The sequence below is a fragment of the Haliotis asinina genome, chromosome 14 (genome assembly GCF_037392515.1).
Source record: "Haliotis asinina isolate JCU_RB_2024 chromosome 14, JCU_Hal_asi_v2, whole genome shotgun sequence".
NCBI lineage: Eukaryota > Metazoa > Mollusca > Gastropoda > Lepetellida > Haliotidae > Haliotis > Haliotis asinina.
Genome location: NC_090293.1, coordinates 2,503,110 through 2,523,773, shown reverse-complemented (window position 1 = coordinate 2,523,773; position 20,664 = coordinate 2,503,110). Strand labels below are relative to the sequence as shown.

At 44.4% G+C, this 20,664-nt stretch overlaps 1 protein-coding gene across 1 annotated transcript in view; it reads right to left on the bottom strand.

Moving 5' to 3' along the window:
• LOC137261263 (transient receptor potential cation channel subfamily A member 1 homolog) overlaps window positions 1-20,317 on the bottom strand; it is a 51,426-nt gene extending 31,109 nt beyond the window's left edge. Inside the window, exons 1-8 of the mRNA XM_067798985.1 lie at window positions 20,130-20,317; window positions 16,315-16,498; window positions 13,653-13,768; window positions 13,297-13,491; window positions 12,689-12,895; window positions 12,341-12,434; window positions 10,896-11,088; window positions 10,195-10,378 (exon numbers count right to left, since the gene is read on the bottom strand). Coding sequence (XP_067655086.1) covers window positions 10,195-10,378; window positions 10,896-11,088; window positions 12,341-12,434; window positions 12,689-12,895; window positions 13,297-13,491; window positions 13,653-13,768; window positions 16,315-16,498; window positions 20,130-20,231 — 1,275 coding nt within the window. The 5' untranslated portion in view covers window positions 20,232-20,317. The remainder of the gene's footprint in view (window positions 1-10,194; window positions 10,379-10,895; window positions 11,089-12,340; window positions 12,435-12,688; window positions 12,896-13,296; window positions 13,492-13,652; window positions 13,769-16,314; window positions 16,499-20,129) is intronic.
• Between the last annotated feature and the right edge of the window lie 347 nt (window positions 20,318-20,664).

Below are 20,664 nucleotides of genomic sequence, written 5' to 3'. Positions count from 1 at the left end.
ACGGCCCTGGTGGTTGGTGGGGTAACTTTGGGACTTATTTGGTTAAAGATTTCTTAGCCGCTACGTACACCAGACCCGCCACGGCGACGATGGCTGCCCACAGGTTTTGACTGAGCCACATGGCAGTTTTAGACAGAGCGCTCAACAACCACGAGACGATGCTACCCAGGATGCCGGGAAGGGCTTCGGCGGCTTTACCAGCCAGTTTAGCTAGGCCTTCCCCGAGTTTTTTTATCCAGTCTTTAACACCACCGCCACTTGGAGTTCCCCCGCCGCCGGCAGGCCCCACAGGGGTTCCTCCCACCAGTGACACCACCAGGGTTGATATGATGAAACCCAATGCAGTTAGAATGCTGACGATGGTGATCCCTTGCTCCCGGAACAATATCCGAATCCTGTTGGCTAAAGTTGTATCCTCATTCAGTATTCTATCAATTGTTTCCCGAATGCGACTGATCTGGGATCGAAGCTGTTCACGATTCGAGGAAGCGGCTTCCAATCGTGTACGTCTCTCGTCTTCTAAATCACGTATTCGTTCATTGATACGACGCTTCATATCATCGTTTTCAGTTTCGTTGAGTTTGGTTTTTTCCTTAGCGATGTGCTCGTCGATTTCGTTCAGTTTCCCCATGTTGTTCACGAGTTCTCCACGCACGCGTTTCACGGCTTCGTCTAAGCCGTGCAGTTCCCTTACCGGAAAGTCAAACCCCGGTAACGGTTTGTCCCAGTAGGTGCTCAACAGTTTTTCTATGCTGTCCGAGGCTTCTGTAGCACGCTGTGGTGTCATTTCATCTCTAGTGGTGAGGTGGGATCTGGTAGCTTGCAGATCTTCAACAACGGCCTTAGGTATTGCACCAACGTAATCATTCATGTTTAGATGTTCACGGATAAATTCGACACCATGGCGGCTGGCTAGAGTTGACAAGGCCAGTGGTTTTTTAGTGCGCTTGTTAAAGAGGTCAACCTCTGGTTTAGATTTAAGGCGTAGAACACCCTTTGTATCAATAAAAAAATTATCAAGGTATCGGCCCTGTGGATCAACGTAGTATTTATCACTTCTTAAACTTTCGTAATAATCATCTACCGTTGTTGCTAAAAGTTCTTGGTTCAATGGTGAACTAGTAAATGAGGTCTCCTGCTCATCAGATGCCTGGGCACTAGCGCCCGGCATCTCCGTCATATCTATGTCTTCATCCATTAGTATTTAAATATATTTTATTTATATATAACAATGTACGGCAGAAAATTAGATCCTTTCAGAAGATTGAGAGAGCCATTAGGAGCCAGAGCCGTGCGCCAGTCGGTGACCATCACCAACAACCCCAGCAAGATAGACCAGAATCAAACTCTGCTGGTTAGATTTCCAAACCTTGGTGAGAATGACCTCATTGTACCAGGCACTGTTCGACTGGCGTTCAATATCACGTTGACCTCCGACAACGACAAACGCGAGCTAGTGCGGAACGTGGGTCGAGCTATCATCAAGAAAACGACCGTCAAGATCAGCGGTAACGAGGTGCTGAGCATCGACGACAGCGACGTGTTTCACTGCTACAGGGATCTCTGGAAAAGCGAGGGAGAACGAGTCAATGATGTGTACCAGGGCATCAGCAAATCAACCCGGGCGCGCATAGGGTATGTCTTCACGCAAGACCAGCAAGACAAGCTATCGGACGGTGAAAAGGCCATCGCTCGAGCATACGGGAATCGATTCTGCGTGCCGCTCGACTTCGAGTTGCTCACGGGACACGCGCCGTTTTACCAGGCCGCACTGGGTGATAGGCTCGAATACGAGCTCACGTTTAACGACTATAGCAAAGTAGTGCGTACGCCGAACGGTGATGAGGCCAGTTATGCCATAGACAACATCTCTCTGGAGTTCGACATGGTCACTAGCCCGGAGCTCGCCAGGCAGGTTCGAAGCCAGTACTCTGGGAAGATGGCTATCCTGTACGATCGTGTACTGAGGCATAGATCAGTCGTGCGAGATAAGAGCGACACTGTGTGGAATATCAACCTGAACGTGCCGGCGCGATCGATGAAAGGTATCCTGGTCATCCCCGTGGAGGATTACGAGCCATTCCAGAGGAACAGCGAGAAGTTTTTCAACCCCGAGATTGAAAAGGTGGAAGTGACCATCGAGGGTGTACCCAACCAGCTGTTCAGTCATGGTATGAGACCCCACCAGCAGTGGGATGAGATAAAAAAGCTACCAGTGGGGGACTACATAACAAAGGACCTGGACCTAGGCTCCGTGCAGATCGGTGAATACCTGACCACCAAGTACGCCTTATGGTTGGACATGCGATCCACGGATGATGATAAACTGCACGGTAGCGCGCGCCGTATAGATAACGGCAGCGAAGGGATAACCATCCAGATTACTAAGAAGGCTCAACCCGCTGGTAAGTTGAAATTATATCTGTACGTTATTATGGACGCGCAACTTAATATAGACAATGGGAGATTCGTGCAAGCCATCTACTAGTGGGGGAGACCCCCAGGGGTACCCACAACTACCCACTGACCCACACTGCGCCATAGTGTGCGGGCAGACTGGCTGTGGGAAGACCGTTTTCGTGTTGGATATGTTGGAGGGTTACTACAAGGATGTGTTCGATAACATCGTTATCATGCGCCCTACTCTGAGCATGAATAAAACGTACGCGCGACCTTGGGTGATGACGGACCCGGACGTACACAAAATCGACCCTGGAACACGCCTGCAGGACTGGTTGAAAGCTCTTCACGAGAAATTTAAAGGGGAACCGACGCTGTTCATACTGGACGACTGCAGCGCTAATCGCGAGATAACAAAAAAGAGAGACATGCTATCGTACCTGGCCTTCTCCGGCCGGCATGCAAATCACAGCGTCTGGGTGCTAACGCAGAAGTTCAACTCGGTGTTGAAAGACCTCAGGGAGCAGACGCGATGGGTGGCCTTATTTCACTGCAAGGACAGGGATTCGTTTGAGGAGTGTTTGAGAGAGAACGATGTGATGAGCAAATTAGAACGGGAACGTGTGAAGAAACAGCTCGCTGAAACTAAACACGCTAAGCTCGTGCTAAAGACCGACCAACCAGTAGCATATAGGGTGTGCTAAGCAAAGCTAAGCAAAGCTTAGCAAAGCTAAGCAAAGCTAAGCTAAAGCTAAGCAAATGCTAAGCATAGCTATGATATTTGAAGTATTTGTCGTGTGCAACTTAACCTTCATTTCTCTGTGTTTTGTCTGCATCGGGTATTATATAGTTAAAACTAAATCTTACTTGTTATATTATAAGATGGAGTGTGAGGAATTGCTCGAACAGTTGGGGGGTACCCCCAAGCGAGAGAAACTGGTGGCGTTGGCTGTTGGCGGCAAAGCCAAACATTACTTTGGAGACTACACCCCGGATAAAATTCACAAAATGTCAGCCGAAGAAATCGATAAGCTGTACGCTAGATACGAGTCCCGGCTCGGAGCAGAAATGACAAAGACAATAGGATCGGCTATGACCCAGATATACACCGGTATTGTATCACACTTCCTTCCCATTCCACCAGAGCGCCGACTTTACCTGTGGGAGGACCTCGAGAAAGACCCTTTTATCGAACACGCCGTGAGCTCTATCAGCTGCGGGCTGTACCACAAATATGCTATGTTGTTGGCTCCAGTGACGGCGGCGATTATCACGGCAAAACATTGTCAATTTGAGAGAAAAAATAATAATAATAGTATAGATGGATGCTGCTCCCGAGGTGACGGAAGTGACACAGGAACCAGTGAAGGAAACCCCTCCCGAGGTGATACCCCCCACACCCCCAACAGTGAGGGAAGTGACCCATTCAGTGGAGGTACCCCCAACAGTAACCAGACAGAAGAATCCTAAGAGAGTAGCTGCCGGTAAAAAACGGTGGTGTAACCAACATAAAGTGACCAACCCCCGACTGTTGTTGGCTGTAGGTGTAACTGCTGCCATGGCTATCTCGTGGTTAAACGTGGGGGTACCCTCCCACAGTGAGCCCCCACCCAACAGTGAGCCCCCCACCCCCACGGTAGACCCGCATATCATGTTATAATTTTAATATTTTATATCATATACATAATGTCTGAGGGGAAAACGTTCGTCAACGACGCATACCACGCCACAGTGGTCGCCAGTCTAGCAGTAGGGTACGCTCGGTTGACTAAAATGGTGCTTAAACAACCAACTATCAAGCTAGATTTCAACCTGCAGGATATGGGTATGCTCATAATGAACCTTGGTATGGCGATGGCCACAAAAGACATCCTAGTAAAACAAGGAATAATACCTGATAATATAATGAAATAAATATAGGGATGGCCACGATAGCTATGATGGTCGGTGGGGCGTTAGTGAATGCCCTGGCATTTTCCGGGAGTAATTTCCTCTTCTCAAAACTACGAGATGATCACGCGGCTGAAATACAGGAAGAAAGGAAACGGCACGATCTCGCTACTGAGAAATTACAAAGAGCACAGGCCGAGTACGCTAAAAAACGTCTCCAGAGGATCGATTTTATTAACGAACAACTCCAGCGTGAAAACCATGCCGTTCAAACATTCAACGATGTTGATGAAGCAATGAAAGAATACTACCTACTAACTGGTAAACAATTGGAACCGCTCAATAAACCCACACTCGCTCAGTACTACACGCCATCCAAGGGACAAATGAATCGTGAACTGGGCTTCATAGTGTTGGGTATAGCAGCTACTGCGTTGGTTGCGAAGCAATTAAATTAAAATACCTATATAAGTAAACATGAGACCCGCTCCATACCGATGCGAATACATACTTATGGGGAAGACCGAGGCCTGTGGTAGGAAATGCAGGAATCAGGGGTTCTGTTGTTTCCATATGGGAAGTCCTAACTACACGTGTTCTGTGTGTGGTATCGGGGTTAAAGGACACTACTGTCTATGTAAAGCTCACGGAGCGAACGTAGTCAGACATCAACTCATCTACGAGAATAAAAAAGGCTATATAAAAGAACGTAGGCGACTGCTCAAGATAGACTCCAGTGCGTGAAAGGGTTACCTCCCTTTACTGTGAAGCAATTAGACATTGGTTCTCTTAGGTGTAAACACTATGTCTACTGTACGCGAGCTGAAGAGGGTCGCAAAACAGAGAGGTGTGATCGGGTATTCTCGAATGCGGAAGTCAGCATTGTTGAGATTACTAGGTTTAGAAGTCCCTCCTACGGTAACACAATTAAAAGCTCAAGCAAAACAGCTTGGATACACGGGTTATTCAAACCTGGGGAGAGCCGGGTTAACCGCATTGTTATCACATGCCCCCGTAGCAAAACCTCCCACTGTAAAACAACTGAAAGCCGAGGCACACGATTTGGGTTTAGGCGGGTATTCCCGTATGAGAAAACCACAGCTTGTAGAATTATTACGACAGAATAGAGCTATTGACCTACAGTTCGTGCGCACTGAGCGCGCTGTAGGCAACTATTTGAGAGGTTGGCGCATGCACGTTGATAGAAACATAGACATTATAGATATCAAGCCTCTGATAGCTGATAAGGTCAACCAGGAACTAAATAACCTAGGAAGTATCAAGTTTCAGATCACAGTGAAAATGTCGCTCGATAAGCAGGTTGGGAGTACCACTGAGTATGTTCAGCCTTACTTCCGAGGTCAACAAGAGGTCGCCACACATACAGAGACCATTGACGCATCAATCGATACCAGTTTTCAGCAGATACGAGAATACCTAGAACGCTACACACACTTGGGGTCCGGGTGGGCTGTAGATAAAATCGATAATGTCTATCTAGACATAGCTAACTACGTGCCGTTCAGAGGCGGGTCATACCTAGCCTTGCCTCCCTACTATAGGAACAAACATGCCATAGTAAACGTTAAGAATAGAGGAAACGATTGCCTGAGGTTAGCTATCAGGTCAGCCTTATTTCCAGCTGGCGCTAATTCAGATAGGCTTTCTAGCTATCCCCAAGATGATGGGCTCAATTGGGATGGTATAGATGAACCCACCCCCATATCCCAGATCACTAAAGTAGAAAAACAGAATAATCTGGCTATAAATGTCTTTGGGCACGAAGGTAACACAACAATAGTACACAGGGTCAGCCCGGTGAAGGATCACCAAGTTATCAATATATTCATGATCCAGCGAGGTGACAAGTATCACTACACATGGATAAAACACTTTAGCAGGCTGTTGTATGACCAATCAGCATACAAAGGAAAGACCCACTTCTGTGAACGATGTCTACATGGCTTCACCCGAGCTGATTTATTAGAATCCCACCGGGATGATTGTCAAGGTATGGGGCAGACGGCCATACGAGTCGACATGCCTAAGGAAGGTGATAATATCCTAAAATTCTGTAACCACAAGAACCAAATGTCTGTGCCTTATATCATATACGCCGACTTCGAAGCCTTGATTGTGGGTGGGGATTCCCCCAGTGGTAGCTTCACCCACAAGACACAAGAGCATAAAGCCTGTTCGTTTGGATACATTGTCGTCCGTTGTGACGGGGAAACGAAAGCTCCGGTAGTATATAGGGGGCCTGACGCGGCTGAAAGGTTTCTAAAGTGTTTGCAGGAGGAAGAAAAAATTATTAGGAATGCATTGTATAAAATCGCTCCCATGCGTCTGACCCGAGTCGACAGGCTAGCCCACGCTAGTAGCACAAACTGTCACGTGTGTGAATCACCACTTAACGGTGATTCGGTGAGAGATCACTGTCACATAACTGGTAAGTATAGAGGCGCCGCTCACAACGCGTGCAACCTCAAGCTTAAAATCAAACCTAAGACAATATCCCCGTTGTCTTTCACAACTTGAGAGGGTACGACTCACACTTGATCATGCAGGCCATCGCGAAAATCGATGGTAATATAACGTGTATCCCCAACAACATGGAGAGATACATCTCCTTCAGCTTAAACGGACTTAGGTTCATTGACTCGTTTCAGTTCCTCCTGTCGTCACTCGACAGTCTGGTCAAGGCCAACAATACCTTCCCTATCACCGATCGATACACAGACGCCGAGACTAGACCCCTGCTTATGAGGAAGGGTGTGTACCCCTATGAGTACATGGATAGTTGGGTCAAGTTCACCGAGACCAGACTACCCCCTATTGACTGCTTTTATAGCAAGCTGAATGAGGCGTCCGTCTCACGAGATGATTACTCGCACGCGACTAACGTATGGAATAAACTGGGTTGTAAGAACCTGGGTGATTATCACGACCTGTACTTGAGAACAGATGTACTGCTGTTAGCCGACGTGTTTGAGACGTTTAGGCGGACGTGTTTAAAGCAGTATAAACTCGACCCCGCATGGTATTACACCAGCCCAGGTCTGTCGTGGGACGCCTTGCTTAAAAAGACCGGAGTTAATTTGGAATTGCTCACAGATTACGACATGCACCTATTCATTGAGAAAGGTTTGCGAGGTGGGATTTCCATGGCATCCAAACGATACGCGAAAGCAAATAATCAATACGTGAAAGGTTACGATCCTAACAAACCAACCAATCACATTCTCTACCTCGACGCAAACAACCTGTACGGCTGGGCCATGAGTCAGTATCTACCTACAGGGGGATTCGAATGGGTACCCCACGTTGATGTTATGGGGGTTGCACCAGATTCGAACAAAGGTTATATCCTCGAGGTTGACTTAGAGTATCCCAAGGAATTACACACATCGCACAACAGCTACCCCCTGGCCCCCGAACGTATGAGGGTTAACCCAGACTGGATGTCTGAGTACCAACATAACTTGTCAGGTGGTCGTGTGACAGACGTTGAAAAACTCGTGCCTAACTTAATGAATAAGACCAAGTACATCGTTCACTATCGCAACCTACAGCTGTACCTGTCGTTGGGTATGAGGCTGACCAAAATACACAGGGTGCTCATGTTCGACCAGAGCCCATGGATGGAGCCCTACATCAGAATGAACACAGACCTACGAAAAAAAGCCACCAGTGATTTTGAGAAAAATCTCTACAAGCTCATGAACAACTCGGTGTTTGGTAAGACTATGGAGAACCTGAGGAAACGCGTGACCGTGAAGCTGGTTCGGTCGAGTGAGGAAGACAAGCTCAGGAGATTGATAGCCAGTCCGGCATTCAACCGTAGTAAGATATTCACAGACAACCTGGTTGCCCTACACATGAAGAAAAGCCACATAAAATTCAACCGGCCTGTTTACGTGGGGATGAGCATCCTCGATTTATCCAAACACCTGATGTACGACTTTTACTACAACGAGCTCAAGAAACAGTACGGCGACAGGTGTGAAGTGCTGTACACTGACACGGATTCCCTGCTGATGGAAATTCGAACCGAGGACGTGTACGAGGACATGAAAAAACACCTCGATTTATACGACACCAGCGACTACCCTAAGACCCATACCATACACAGTACGGTAAATAAAAAGGTCCTAGGTAAGATGAAGGACGAGTGTGCTGGCACGCCCATAGCCGAGTACATAGGTTTGAGACCTAAGATGTACTCCATACTGAAAACCGACAATAGTGAGATCCGGAAGGCTAAGGGGGTTAAGAAGTATGTGGTGAAACAACACATCAAACACGCCAGATTCAAGGAAGCCCTGTTCAAGACCCGTACCTTTAGACATAAAATGAACACACTTAGAAGTGATGGACATAAGATATACGGACTGACTATAAACAAGACGTCCCTGTCGCCTATGGACACGAAACGTTGGATAGCTATTGATGGGATAAACACATACGCGTATGGACATGAAAAAATTTGAGGCTATTTACTACAGCCCGCGTGGGTACTGGAAAGGAGCTAGCGCAGTAGATAAGCTAGCTAAAATAGCGCGAGTACCCCCGGAGGAAGCAAAAGCGTGGCTTGAAAAACAAGCCCTGTGGCAGATCTATTTGCCGGCACCACGCTACGTGCCTAGAAGGAGGTTCGGTATTAACATACCTAATAGCGTTCACCAGGCAGACCTACTGTTCCTACCCCACGACAAGAGGTACAAGTATGCCTTAACCGTAGTGGACGTAGCCAGTCGTTACAAGGAAGCCGAACCCTTGACCACGAAAGATTCGGCCCAGGTAGCCAGAGGATTCGAACGCATATACAAACGCAGTCCGCTGACGTGGCCAACAGAGCTGCAAGTTGACCCCGGACGGGAGTTCATGGGTGCCGTGTCACAACTGCTAGCCAAACACGATACAAAGGTCAGGCGTGGCACGGCCGGAGCCCATCGCAGCCAAGCCATAGTTGAGAGATTTAATAGGACTTTGGCTGAGCGCTTGTTCGGCTATCAGTATGCTAGGGAGATGGCCACCCCTGGAAAACGATCGACTGAATGGGTCACAAGGTTACCCAAGGTGGTGTCGGCAATCAACCATGAAGTCACCCGTCTCACCGGTAAGAAACCGGCAGACGCTATCAAACTAAAATCAATAGTTGCAGAGTCGGCCGCTCCATTGCGTGGGAAGGAGAAACAGATACCAGATAGGGCCCTAGTGAGGTATCTATACCAGCCAGGGGAACACGAGGGTGATAGCCGTAAGCGAGCCACCGATCCTATATGGTCAGTCAAAACTTACAACATAGATAAAGTGGATATGAAAGCCGACGAACCTAACTTGTACTACTTGAGGGATGGGCCGGGTAGGGGTTTTGTAAGAGAAGAATTATTGATCGTACCGTACGGCACAGTGTTACCTCCAACCAATACACGGTAAACTGTTTCATAGACACCCAACCTTTTTGTAGTAGGGGTAATAGTAGCAAGATCTAAGGTCCCAACCAAAGCCTTATTTATTAAATAAGGCTTTGTAGAGACATTTCTTGAAAGTGAGCCAAAACCCCTATTCACGAACACTATCATTGTCAACTCACATGCAATGATTCAGTCTGTCCCCTTTGCCAATATTTGGTACAAGGGCATCTTCACAAACAACGTCATTGTCAACTCATATACAAGTTTCAATGTGTCCCCTTCCCAATACTTGGTACAAGGGCATCTTCACGAACACCATCATTGTCAACTCACATGCAATGATTCAGTCTGTCCCCTTTGCCAATATTTGGTACAAGGGCATCTTCACAAACAACGTCATTGTCAACTCATATACAAGTTTCAATGTGTCCCTTTCCCAATACTTTGTACAAGGACATCTTCACCAACACCATCATTGTCAACTCACATCCAGTGATTCAGTGTGTCCCATCTCGGCGGCGCCGTGTAGCGGTATCCTTCCCTTGAGGTTCTTTGCATCTATGTTGCCCCCGTTCTCCATCAGTAGCTTCACAATGGCGGGGTGGTTATGTGAGGCGGCTACGTGCAGTGGTGTGTTGTTGTCGTCGTCCTGCTGAGTCACGAGGTCTGGTCTGCATACAAGCACACATTACAGCTGTTTATGATGTTTTGTACCCTTAACTTCATGTATACATGCAATGATTAGGATCATCCGTTATCTTAACTTCACGCATACACATCATGGTTCATTGGGATTCTTTGTACATTTACTTCATGCATACTGATGTGTATACATCATGCATGCACGAATTACTGATCACTTTGCATGCTTACTATTAGTAATATGATAATTACCCTGGACCTACTAACGTAGTTCTTAAACACCGATGTGCTATAAGCTATATTAGCTTAAGCGTATTTGGCTGTTAAATAGATACCCAGCTCACAGTGCCGGTGCCCCGAAACTAACACTGTTTGACATATCCCCGACAAACAAGGGCATCTGTAAAATCAATCCCAACGCTTGAAGATTCCGGTTACCCTTCCATGAGACAGAAATCTGTTATGTTCAGACAATAACTCTATCAAGATTATTGACTCAGCGAGCAGCAGACAGTGACGGAATCCAAAACGAAGCTATATACATACACTTCTTTCAGCAGGTATTCTGCGACATCCAGGTGATTGTACTGAGCAGCTAGGTGAAGAGGCGTTGATTCGGCTTTGTTCTCAAAGTTTGAAGTCTTTGCAACGAAAGCTTTAACAATCTTCAGGTTTCCTGATATGACGGCCAGATGTAACGGATACATGCCGTCTTTCCGGGCTACGGAAACATTAGCCCCTGAAAGATTCACAACCTCACGTCAACTTGGTAATGTGAAAAATGGAATCATGCATTTGCTCTGTCTTTTCCCTGAAAGACCGTTTCCGAAATGTCTAAATATTTTCCTCCACAATCACAGACCGTGAAGCAATCAAACTTCACTTAGTCAGGTGAAAGCTAATCTGACGAATTCATACCCGTATTAATCTTTGGGCCTTAATGATGTTAGATATGACACGACTAATTTCTTGGTAGCAAACGGTGATGCTGTGCACAATAAGCCGGTACCATCTGGAAACACATGTCCTGTCCCCTAGTTACCTTATGAACAAAGTCATAAGATATACCGGTTACATAGCATCACTTCCGGTTCTAAAATACACAAGCATCTAGATAGCGTGTCCACAAGTGGAAAGTGGTTTTAAACTTCACATCGAGAGTGTTGTGTTACAAACATCGGCTGTCAATATCACATTTGACAGCTACCTCCTTAATCTAAACTATATTGCTCTAAAATGTTCTTGTGGCCACGGTGACTTTGAAGTTAAGTTTAACGTTTATGCAATCAACACTCCGATCAAGATATCAAGTTTTGTAATTCGGGTTTGGGTGTGACCTACCTTATACACACATGTGTTTCATTCTGACTGACTCAGATCTTCAACATCAGGACATGTCACAGCGAAGACGTATATTCCGGCATTATCAGTGGGTGAGGCCCCACAGCAGAATAACACCCTAAACGCCCCCTACCCCCTACCCCCTAGATATATAAGAAGTATACCAGCGTAAACCGAGTAACAGAAACGTGTGGTTGGAAAACCAGTGGCTGCTGGGACGAAGCACGTCCCTCACATTTGCCTTGGCATCTATGTTGACAAAATGTACTTCCTTACCTTCACAATCCTACACACTCCCGCTTCACAGGTCAGGTCACCGGGTCCATAAAAGCCCAGTTCAACTGAATATAGGTTTCCTATGATAAAGTGGCGTCCATGCCTAGTGTTCCTACAGGTGATATTGTAGGGGTATTCCTAAATATGGCATGACCATGACATTCTCTGGAGCACAAGTTTTCTCGCAAAAAACTCTCTTCTCTCTTCTCAAAATCAATCATGTTCTGTACATTTCAAGGATTTGCCACAATTTCAAGAGCATTTTCCATATACAAGAGGTGTGCATGATGTACAATTCGTGTGCATGAAGTGGAAGGTAGCTATGGTAATGCATGTCGGAGCAAATGAGGGTTGAATGTCGCACGTTTACGTACCATTATCAAGAAGCTTTTGGACTATTTCCTCATGTCCGTTTTCAGTAGCGATGTGAAGACACGTATTGCCGCCCCTGTCAGTCTTTTCCATCATCTGTATCAAAGCATCAGTTTGTATGACGTCATTTACTAGCATTCGTCAATACCACACTACAGGTTAAATGTATAATCTCTGTAACAAACATTCACGTCCAGCTGTTGCAGTCGACATCAGTTTGTATCACAAAGGTATTAAGGTGGTCTCACCCAAAGAGTAACGGCGAATGTTAACGATATAAATCGCTGTATCTCAATAGGAATACGCGTTTGGCAGTAAAATGTTTTAACTCGTGTTCATTCGCTACATACCTCCTTGCTGTCTTTGCTTTGAAGAAGCAGATCAACCATTAAAACTCCAGCTCCTGTCCCAGTTGAGCATGCATAGTGCAGTGGTGTGGACTTGTCCGTGTCCTGTTCACAAACCTCCACTCCCCAACCAATCAGACATTCCATCATGTCCACCTGGCGGTAGGTGGCAGCAACGTGTATCGGGGCCATGCCGTGCTTGTCTTTCGTCTGGAGCAGTGTAAAGAAGGATGTGTATATCTGTGGAAGCTGTCTAAACCGGCCTTCATAAGGGACTGAAGACATAATGCTGCTTAGACAATTTGCTGGTGATAAATGCCACGGATGGAACGGAGATTTATGCGGGTGTTGAGACAACCTGCCGTGTTGAAGAGACAGCTTCCATTGTTGTTTCAGTTACATCATATCCCATGGAAGAAGACTGACAGTGATGCAGTTCCTCGGCATTTAACACTGTGATCATATCCACTCGAATCTGCATCATCACAAACATCTGCATCTCCAATATCTACAGTAACTTTGCTCTTACAGACAATCCCAACATTAAATATTTTAGTTATCACTCATATGATCTGTACTACGGTTTCAAACATCTAAAAGCTACTGCTCACATGTATGAGTTGTTCTTTGTCTTTCCGTTTGTCCATATTGTACAGAGTATGGACGCTATCGATGCTTCCTGCCATCACAGCAAAATGCAGAGGCGTCTGTCCGTGCTCTTGTTCCGTCATGTAGATAAGCCCGATATCCCTTTCTATGAGAAGCTCCAGACACGTCTGTTCTCGCCTGCCGTCGCTGGAAACAGACTGCTTCAACAATAAATGATAAAGATGGTTCCCCAATTATGGTTTAAATATCAAGAATGTTACAAATGATAATGAAATAACTGATTTGTATCAATTTCTGACCATTGAAAGGGAGTATGCCACATGGTGATATTGTCAGCATGTTCTGTTCGTATACTTACTGAGCTGTGGTCACTGTCGTTTGTCCGAACGCCGGGGGCATTTCTTGTGGTTCCTCTGGCACTCTTTGCAGCATAGTGAGCGAGAGAGAGGCCGTAATGGTCCCGTATTAGATGGTCTGTGAAGGGTTGGAAAACGTAAAAATCTTGCGTAAAATCATAAATATGTAAAAATAGTGACAAAACCCATATCAATAACCACAAGAAACATGGTGTCATTCCAACATTACGTTCCATTAAATAAACGTATTGTTTGTTTGGATTTGTTTAGTCACAAAACCTAGGGAACAAAAATGTTCTCGTTTGGAATGAAACCCTGGAGTTCTTCAACAAGTGGATCAGCACGTGTCATGATTCTAAGATAATTCAGCACAGCAAATTTAAAAAGCATGAGAATGGCATTGGTGACATGGATTGGATACGATATTTGCTGCGTTTGAGCTTTCACTGTGAGCATAGTATCCATTGTGTGCCATTGTTCTTTTACCACAATGTCAAAGAGTTACACGCGACTCTTGCTCAGAAGTTGTTCGATAAAAGTAACATGTAAGGAGAGAGATTAAAAAGATTAGGCAGAGTTTGACCAGATGCTTAATGACTGTAAGTGAAAGCGACATCGCAGAGCATCTTATTTGGATTTAAAAGTGGAAAATAATCAGTCTTGTAATGCAACATGTCTTGTTTTGAAACATGTGATCTGCTATCACAGCTGGATGCGTATAAATACGATACTAGTATTAACACTGGAGCCAAAGATGTATCCACTGTAGGAATGGTGTTTTGTGAAAAAATGTATTGATGTGAATATAAACTGTATGTATTACATAGTGGGGAAATAAAGATGAGTAAAACCCACCTGGGCTTATATTTTCGAAGTTCTTTTAGCGCTAAAGCAGTCGTTTGGTAATGTTAACGTATGTCACTTACGACTGTCTTAGCGCTAAGACAGCTTTGAAAATCTAGGCCCTGAAGTGTCAGTTAAGCTTTCAAAGCATTGTAGTAAAAGTAGAAGGTATTTCAAAATATGGGACAACAGTGACAAAATTATATTTGCAATTCGATGTCACGACTTACATCGTTCCCGATTTTCAGGTAAAGAGCTGACAAGCCCATGCAAGTGTTCATGACTGCGGACCTGAGGTTAGAAACGGAATCGGGATTCGAATACCAAATCTAAATATTTGTTTTTCATATTCGGGATTCGAATCCCGAATCTGAATTTTCTCTTCACATTCTAGACTCAAATCCTGAATTTGAATATCTGTTCACATTCCAGATGTTTCTATTCTAGATTCTACATTCTCCATGTGTGTGTGTGTGTGTGTGTGTGTGTGTGTGTGTGTGTGTGTGTGTGTGTGTGTGTGTGTGTGTGTGTGTGTGTGTGTGTGTGTGTGTGTGTGTGTGTGTGTGTGTGTGTGTGTGTGTGTGTGTGTGTGTGTGTGTGTGTGTGTGTGTGTGTGTGTATGTATGCATGTATGCATGTATTAGTACGTAAACAAGAGTCATCAGAAGATGACATATCCCCCCGGCCCCCATATGTTTGAAAGGACAAATAATCTGAGAGTTACTCATTGTTTTTTTAGACTAAGTTTGAATTGTTTCCACGGAATTCATGAAAATTATAAATGCCATATATCTGTAACCAGCAAAGTCACAATTTCACGATCTGTCTCATATATCTGCCAAGATGTGTTGAAAGATATGAAATGGTTTTCGAGTTGTGCTCTGGGAACGAAGCACACCCCTCCATTTTGAGACTAAGTCCGAAACGTTTCAATGGAAACCGAGAAAATAATAAATCACAAAAATCTGTTGAGAGCAAAACACTTTGGGGTCTGCAACACATATCTGCCAGTTTTACGGACAGATATTAAGAACTTTTTGAGTTCTCCTCTGGAAACGAAACACACCTCTCACTTTTCAGACTGGGTCCGAAACGTTTCCGTGGAAACAGAGAAAATAATAAATCACAAGATCCTGTACATAGCAAATGGCACCACTTTAGGCTTTAGGATCATGTTTTGCAAAAACATATTGAACGTTTCTTGAGTTGTGCTCCGGAAACGAAGCCCACCCCACCATAAGACTAACACCAAAGTGTTCCATGGAAAAACAAAAAAAAAATATAAATGCCAAAATTCCGAAAATAGCAAGAGGCACAACCATCGGCTGAGATTACTATATCTATCAAGTTTGGTCTAAAAATATTGAACGGTTACTGAGTTATGCTCCGGAAACAAAATGATTACGGACGGACGGGAGGACGGACGGACGGACAGACGAGGCGTCGAATCGAATCCCGAATCCCGAATCTGAAAAAAAATATTCAGATTCGGGATTCGAATCCAGAATCCAGAATCCGTTTCTAACTTCATGTTGCTTTCATGACTCAGGTCTGTCGTTGGGAAACAGAGACAAGAGTGAGTGCAACAGAGACAAGACTGAGTGAAACAGAGACAATGGTGAATGGAACAAAGACAATGGTGAATGAAAAACAGATAAGGGTGGACGAAACAGGGACAATGGTGAATAAAACAGAGACATGTGTGAATGAAAGAGAGGCAAGGGTGAATGAAACACAGACAAGAATGAAACAAACAAGAGTGAATGAGAAAGAGACAATGTTGAATAAAGCAGAGACAATGGTGAATGAAACAGACGTTACCTGCAGCGTCCTCGCCTGAGCGAGTGTGTATCAGGTACTTGACGACCTCGGCCTGGTTGTACATGACTGCATACTGCAGAGGAGTGAAGCCGTGTTCATCTCTCTCGTCAACATGCCGCTGCCTTCCTTCCCTTCTGTCGTCTAAGGCAACCTTCAGACTGCTCACGTCGCCTTGTCTGGCCAGCTGAAGAGAAACCGACAGACAATAAGTTCAGGGCATAAAAACCACTATGCCTCTTATTCATTGAGACAATGTCAGAATCACTGTCAGTGAAACATCTATATGCGTGTACTCAATACATTGACTCATGCGGTCATGTGTGTTGTTGCTAAACTCATCGACTATTGTTTGTGGTGATTATCATGAGCTGTAGACGTGTTAGTTTTCATTACCATTCATAACAGACCGGCCATTACAATATAAAAATGATGTATTGTTGGAGGTCTTCAATAGCACAACTTATCTGGTACATGCTGGTTTTGAGAGAACTTATTCACGACTTTCCAAAATGTCAACACATTCTTTACAACTTTCCAAAATACGAGTTTCGCGTGATAATTAACATTTTTTCAAATGAGAGTTGGAGGACCTGGGGCGGTGGGGTAGCCTATTGTTTAAAGCGTTCGCTTCACGCCAAAGACTCGAGTTCGATTCGCCACACGGGAACTATGTGTGAAGCCCATTTCTGGTGTCCCCCGCTGGAAAATTGCGAAAGGCGGGGCAAAACTAGAATCACTCACTCAAGAGGACCATTCATTCTGCCCAGAACAGTCCTATAAGGACGTGCGAAATTCATTTTGGAATCACTTGGAACATACACGCCGATAAGGCCTTTTCCCTCTGTGTCTGTGCCAGTGTTTTCCATGTCTGACACATATTTTAAAAAATCCTCTTTGAACAATTTTAGACCAATTCTCCAAAAAACCATTTTGTAACCTCTTTGTATCTGATGAGCACGGTGTTGTGGAGTGAATACCACGATACGCAATATTGCCTAAGGGAAATGAATTTGAAGCAACCAGTCATATACAGTTAGGAAACATGTCATTATGCCCGTCGTCCTTTAAGGTATTTAAGACTAGAAGAATCATGCAAGTATATCGGTTCGACTTCATGCGAGGAAACTGTTCTATCCAGTTGCTCTGTTAAATCTCTCATTAACCAGGTTTACATCTGGCCAAACACACTCTCCTTCATATCACATTTATTTATACTTTTCTAACTTTATCTTGAAATTTTGGGGATGAGGTATTTGGGTTGTATCGTCATGATATTAGAATTTGTATCTTAATTCACTGGATGGTCGATTGCCAATATCGTTTACACTGATAATGCTGAGAGAAGTCGGCTATCAAATTGTACAGTGATGCATGTGGGGAGGACGTTACTCTGTATTAGAAATATTATACACATTTTGCCGTATTATACCAAGAAACTGAGAAATTAAGGAATATTATAGCTTTATTTCCGATGTGTTTTTTTTCGCGGAGCAAAATCAGCGTTACACTTTTGATATTTGAAAGAATTTAGAGGGTCAATATTCAAATTGGCACTAATGATAGTTTATAGGAAGAAGTGTTCCGCACATTTTGGTACTTAAACTATTCTCACAGTAATCGAAAACAAGAAGAAATGAACCCGTGACAGCATATCTATCAACCAAAGCACGAACGTTGCAGCGCACTGTATCTCGACTTGCACTGCATGAGATCATACTCTGTGCACATGTGTTACTCAGTAGCGGCTCGAAGTCGGACCTTCGTGGGTGACCGACAAACCCTTAGACCACCCGGCTACCCCACCCCACTGTGTCAACAAATACGATTATTATCGACAAACAGCATTTGTGACTGGAAGTATCGTTACTGAATTGATCTTTACCGACATACGTTGTGACACACTGTGGTAATTCACAGAGAAATGTCTCTCCATCGGATGTGTCTTTGGCTGACCAGTAGTAAAATGGGTACCCGGTAGGGTGAAGAGGTATTGCGATTATTCACCACACAGCGCTTTCATTCGACAGCTTGGCTTGTATAAATCCAAGGGAGCTCAGACAGAAATTGAGTGCACACCGATCCACTGACTTGGATATCAATGTTCACGATATCAGTCACTTGATTATCTGGCCCCGATGATATAGAGACAGATGTTACAAAACCAATAAACCAAACACTGACTGGAGTAATGACATCACCGTTGTAATCATGCACCAAGTGTAAGTTCAACAGAGGTTTACATAGTATCATTATTACCCGATACTCCGAAAGAGGACAGTCAGAACTGAAGACCTTTCCTGAAGCAAACTTCCAGTCGAGTAGAACGCGACTTTCATAGTATCGTTTCCCATTTCATAAAACGCGTTACAATTCTGTGTTCGTGTTTTCCTGGATTCGAATATACGGACGACACACAACAGAGAGCATCTTTCACCTGGTTTGTGAAATACTGAAATAGTATATTATTAGCAAGTTTAATTGTCGTCTCCTTTAACAGCATTGCTGATGTGTTGAGTCGCATTGCAGGTCGTTTATCATTCTGGATAAAACATCCTTGGCATTTATGGTGCTTCCTAACATGAAACGAAAACCCTAGGTTTAGACCATAGAACCAAAAGATCCTGGCAGGTCTAAGGGAGATAACTATGCAAAAGTTATCTTCTTGGTCATCTGTAGAAGGCAACTAACAAGTATATTTTAATAAATAATTTAGTCAGTCCACATTGATTGACATTAAAGTGAGGCCCATGTTTTTCATCGCGACAGCAATGTATTTCATAATCTACTATCTGTCAAAATAGCTGTACGTCAAGCATAGGTTACTGGGACCTAATACAAGCCTCAATTCACAAATATTTTTAGGCCATTAATGGCAGTTTACGCGATCTGTGCGTGACATTAAACCACGTTCTGCAAACAATAAGACGCCCTTCAAAGGTGTGCAAACAGAAATAACCGCTGCACGCCCTCTTTTACACTAGTCTTGTTTTGTTTGTGTTCTCATTACTACATTTATGTCCATATATATTTGCTGTTGTTTTTCCTGCAAACAGGTGCACTTATGGAAAACAATAGGTAAGCAGTTACGTAAAACGTATTCTGATGTTCAATCTATGTTTGTTTAATTTTTGGATTAGGTTGTCAGTCCATTTGGAAGAAAAGTTTCAAGTTTCAGCTCTGGTAGTCCTGAACACCCTACAATGTTTGTCAAGCGCTTATCGGAAGCGACAAAAAGTGTTGACTTCATGCTGGCAATATAACGTGAGGGTGTTGAGGCTGATTAGTCCTAGGCTTCAGCTGGGCGTCATTTCAACATACACAAATCCACCCCAAATTGTCATAGAATGGGAACAGGTGACATCCGGGTCTTTCACTAACGTCGTCATGCTACGGATGACGTTGATTTTGGAGATTGCACATGCACTTTCCGACATGATGCGTAGTTTACTTCTTTAAAACCTAAAACGCCATGAGCTAAGACTTTGTTGTGAATCAAAAATAAACATATGGTGACACCCGTGAGGATATGGTGACCATGACATCGGTAAGGATATCGTGATCATGACACCCATGGGGATATCGTTACCATGACACTCGGAAGTATAACGTAACCATGACACTCGGCAGGATATCGTGACCATGACACATACTAAAAAATATGTCCTTGGTAACCTGGAATCAGAGAACTGGAACTTCCCTGAATCGGCGTAAAGCAACATTTATTCTTTCCTTCATTCTGAGTCGATTATTTACCGACCGAATATTGCAGGGCTTGGTGTTACCATGAAGTAAATTGTCAACAAACACACTATTACCTTGTGTATGTCTGGTCCTTTGGACTGGGTTGGTTTACTAATTTTATCCTCGGGCTCCGCATCCGACTCGTCCGAGGTAGACGACGATACATCCGACGACATGTTTCAAAGTTGTTGCCTTGCTGACTGCGCTGTCATATTACAGGACCCAGTGCATGGACTGCCTCTCCGCCGAGCTATGCGCAAGTCCAGACTTGATTACTTAATTTCTAGGAATTCCACTACACACCCGACTATCAGGCGCAATCGACTGTCCCAGAAATATCAATTTTCTACTGTGAAAAGAGGGATATGAATCGCTGACGGAGTTAGTTTTACCAGGACACATTAACAGGGGCATTAACACTGACAACAGATTACATGGGTACGTGCAAATGAACCTCAGTTGTTCGCCAAGGAAGGCTGGGCTAGCTCTAATCTCATGGTCTTTAGCGATGAATAGCGAGGAGAGACAATAATACGGAAATTATAAGACAGTATCCAGATCACGTGGCTACAGGTACAAAAGGTACTACGTTTGGTGTAACATACAAAG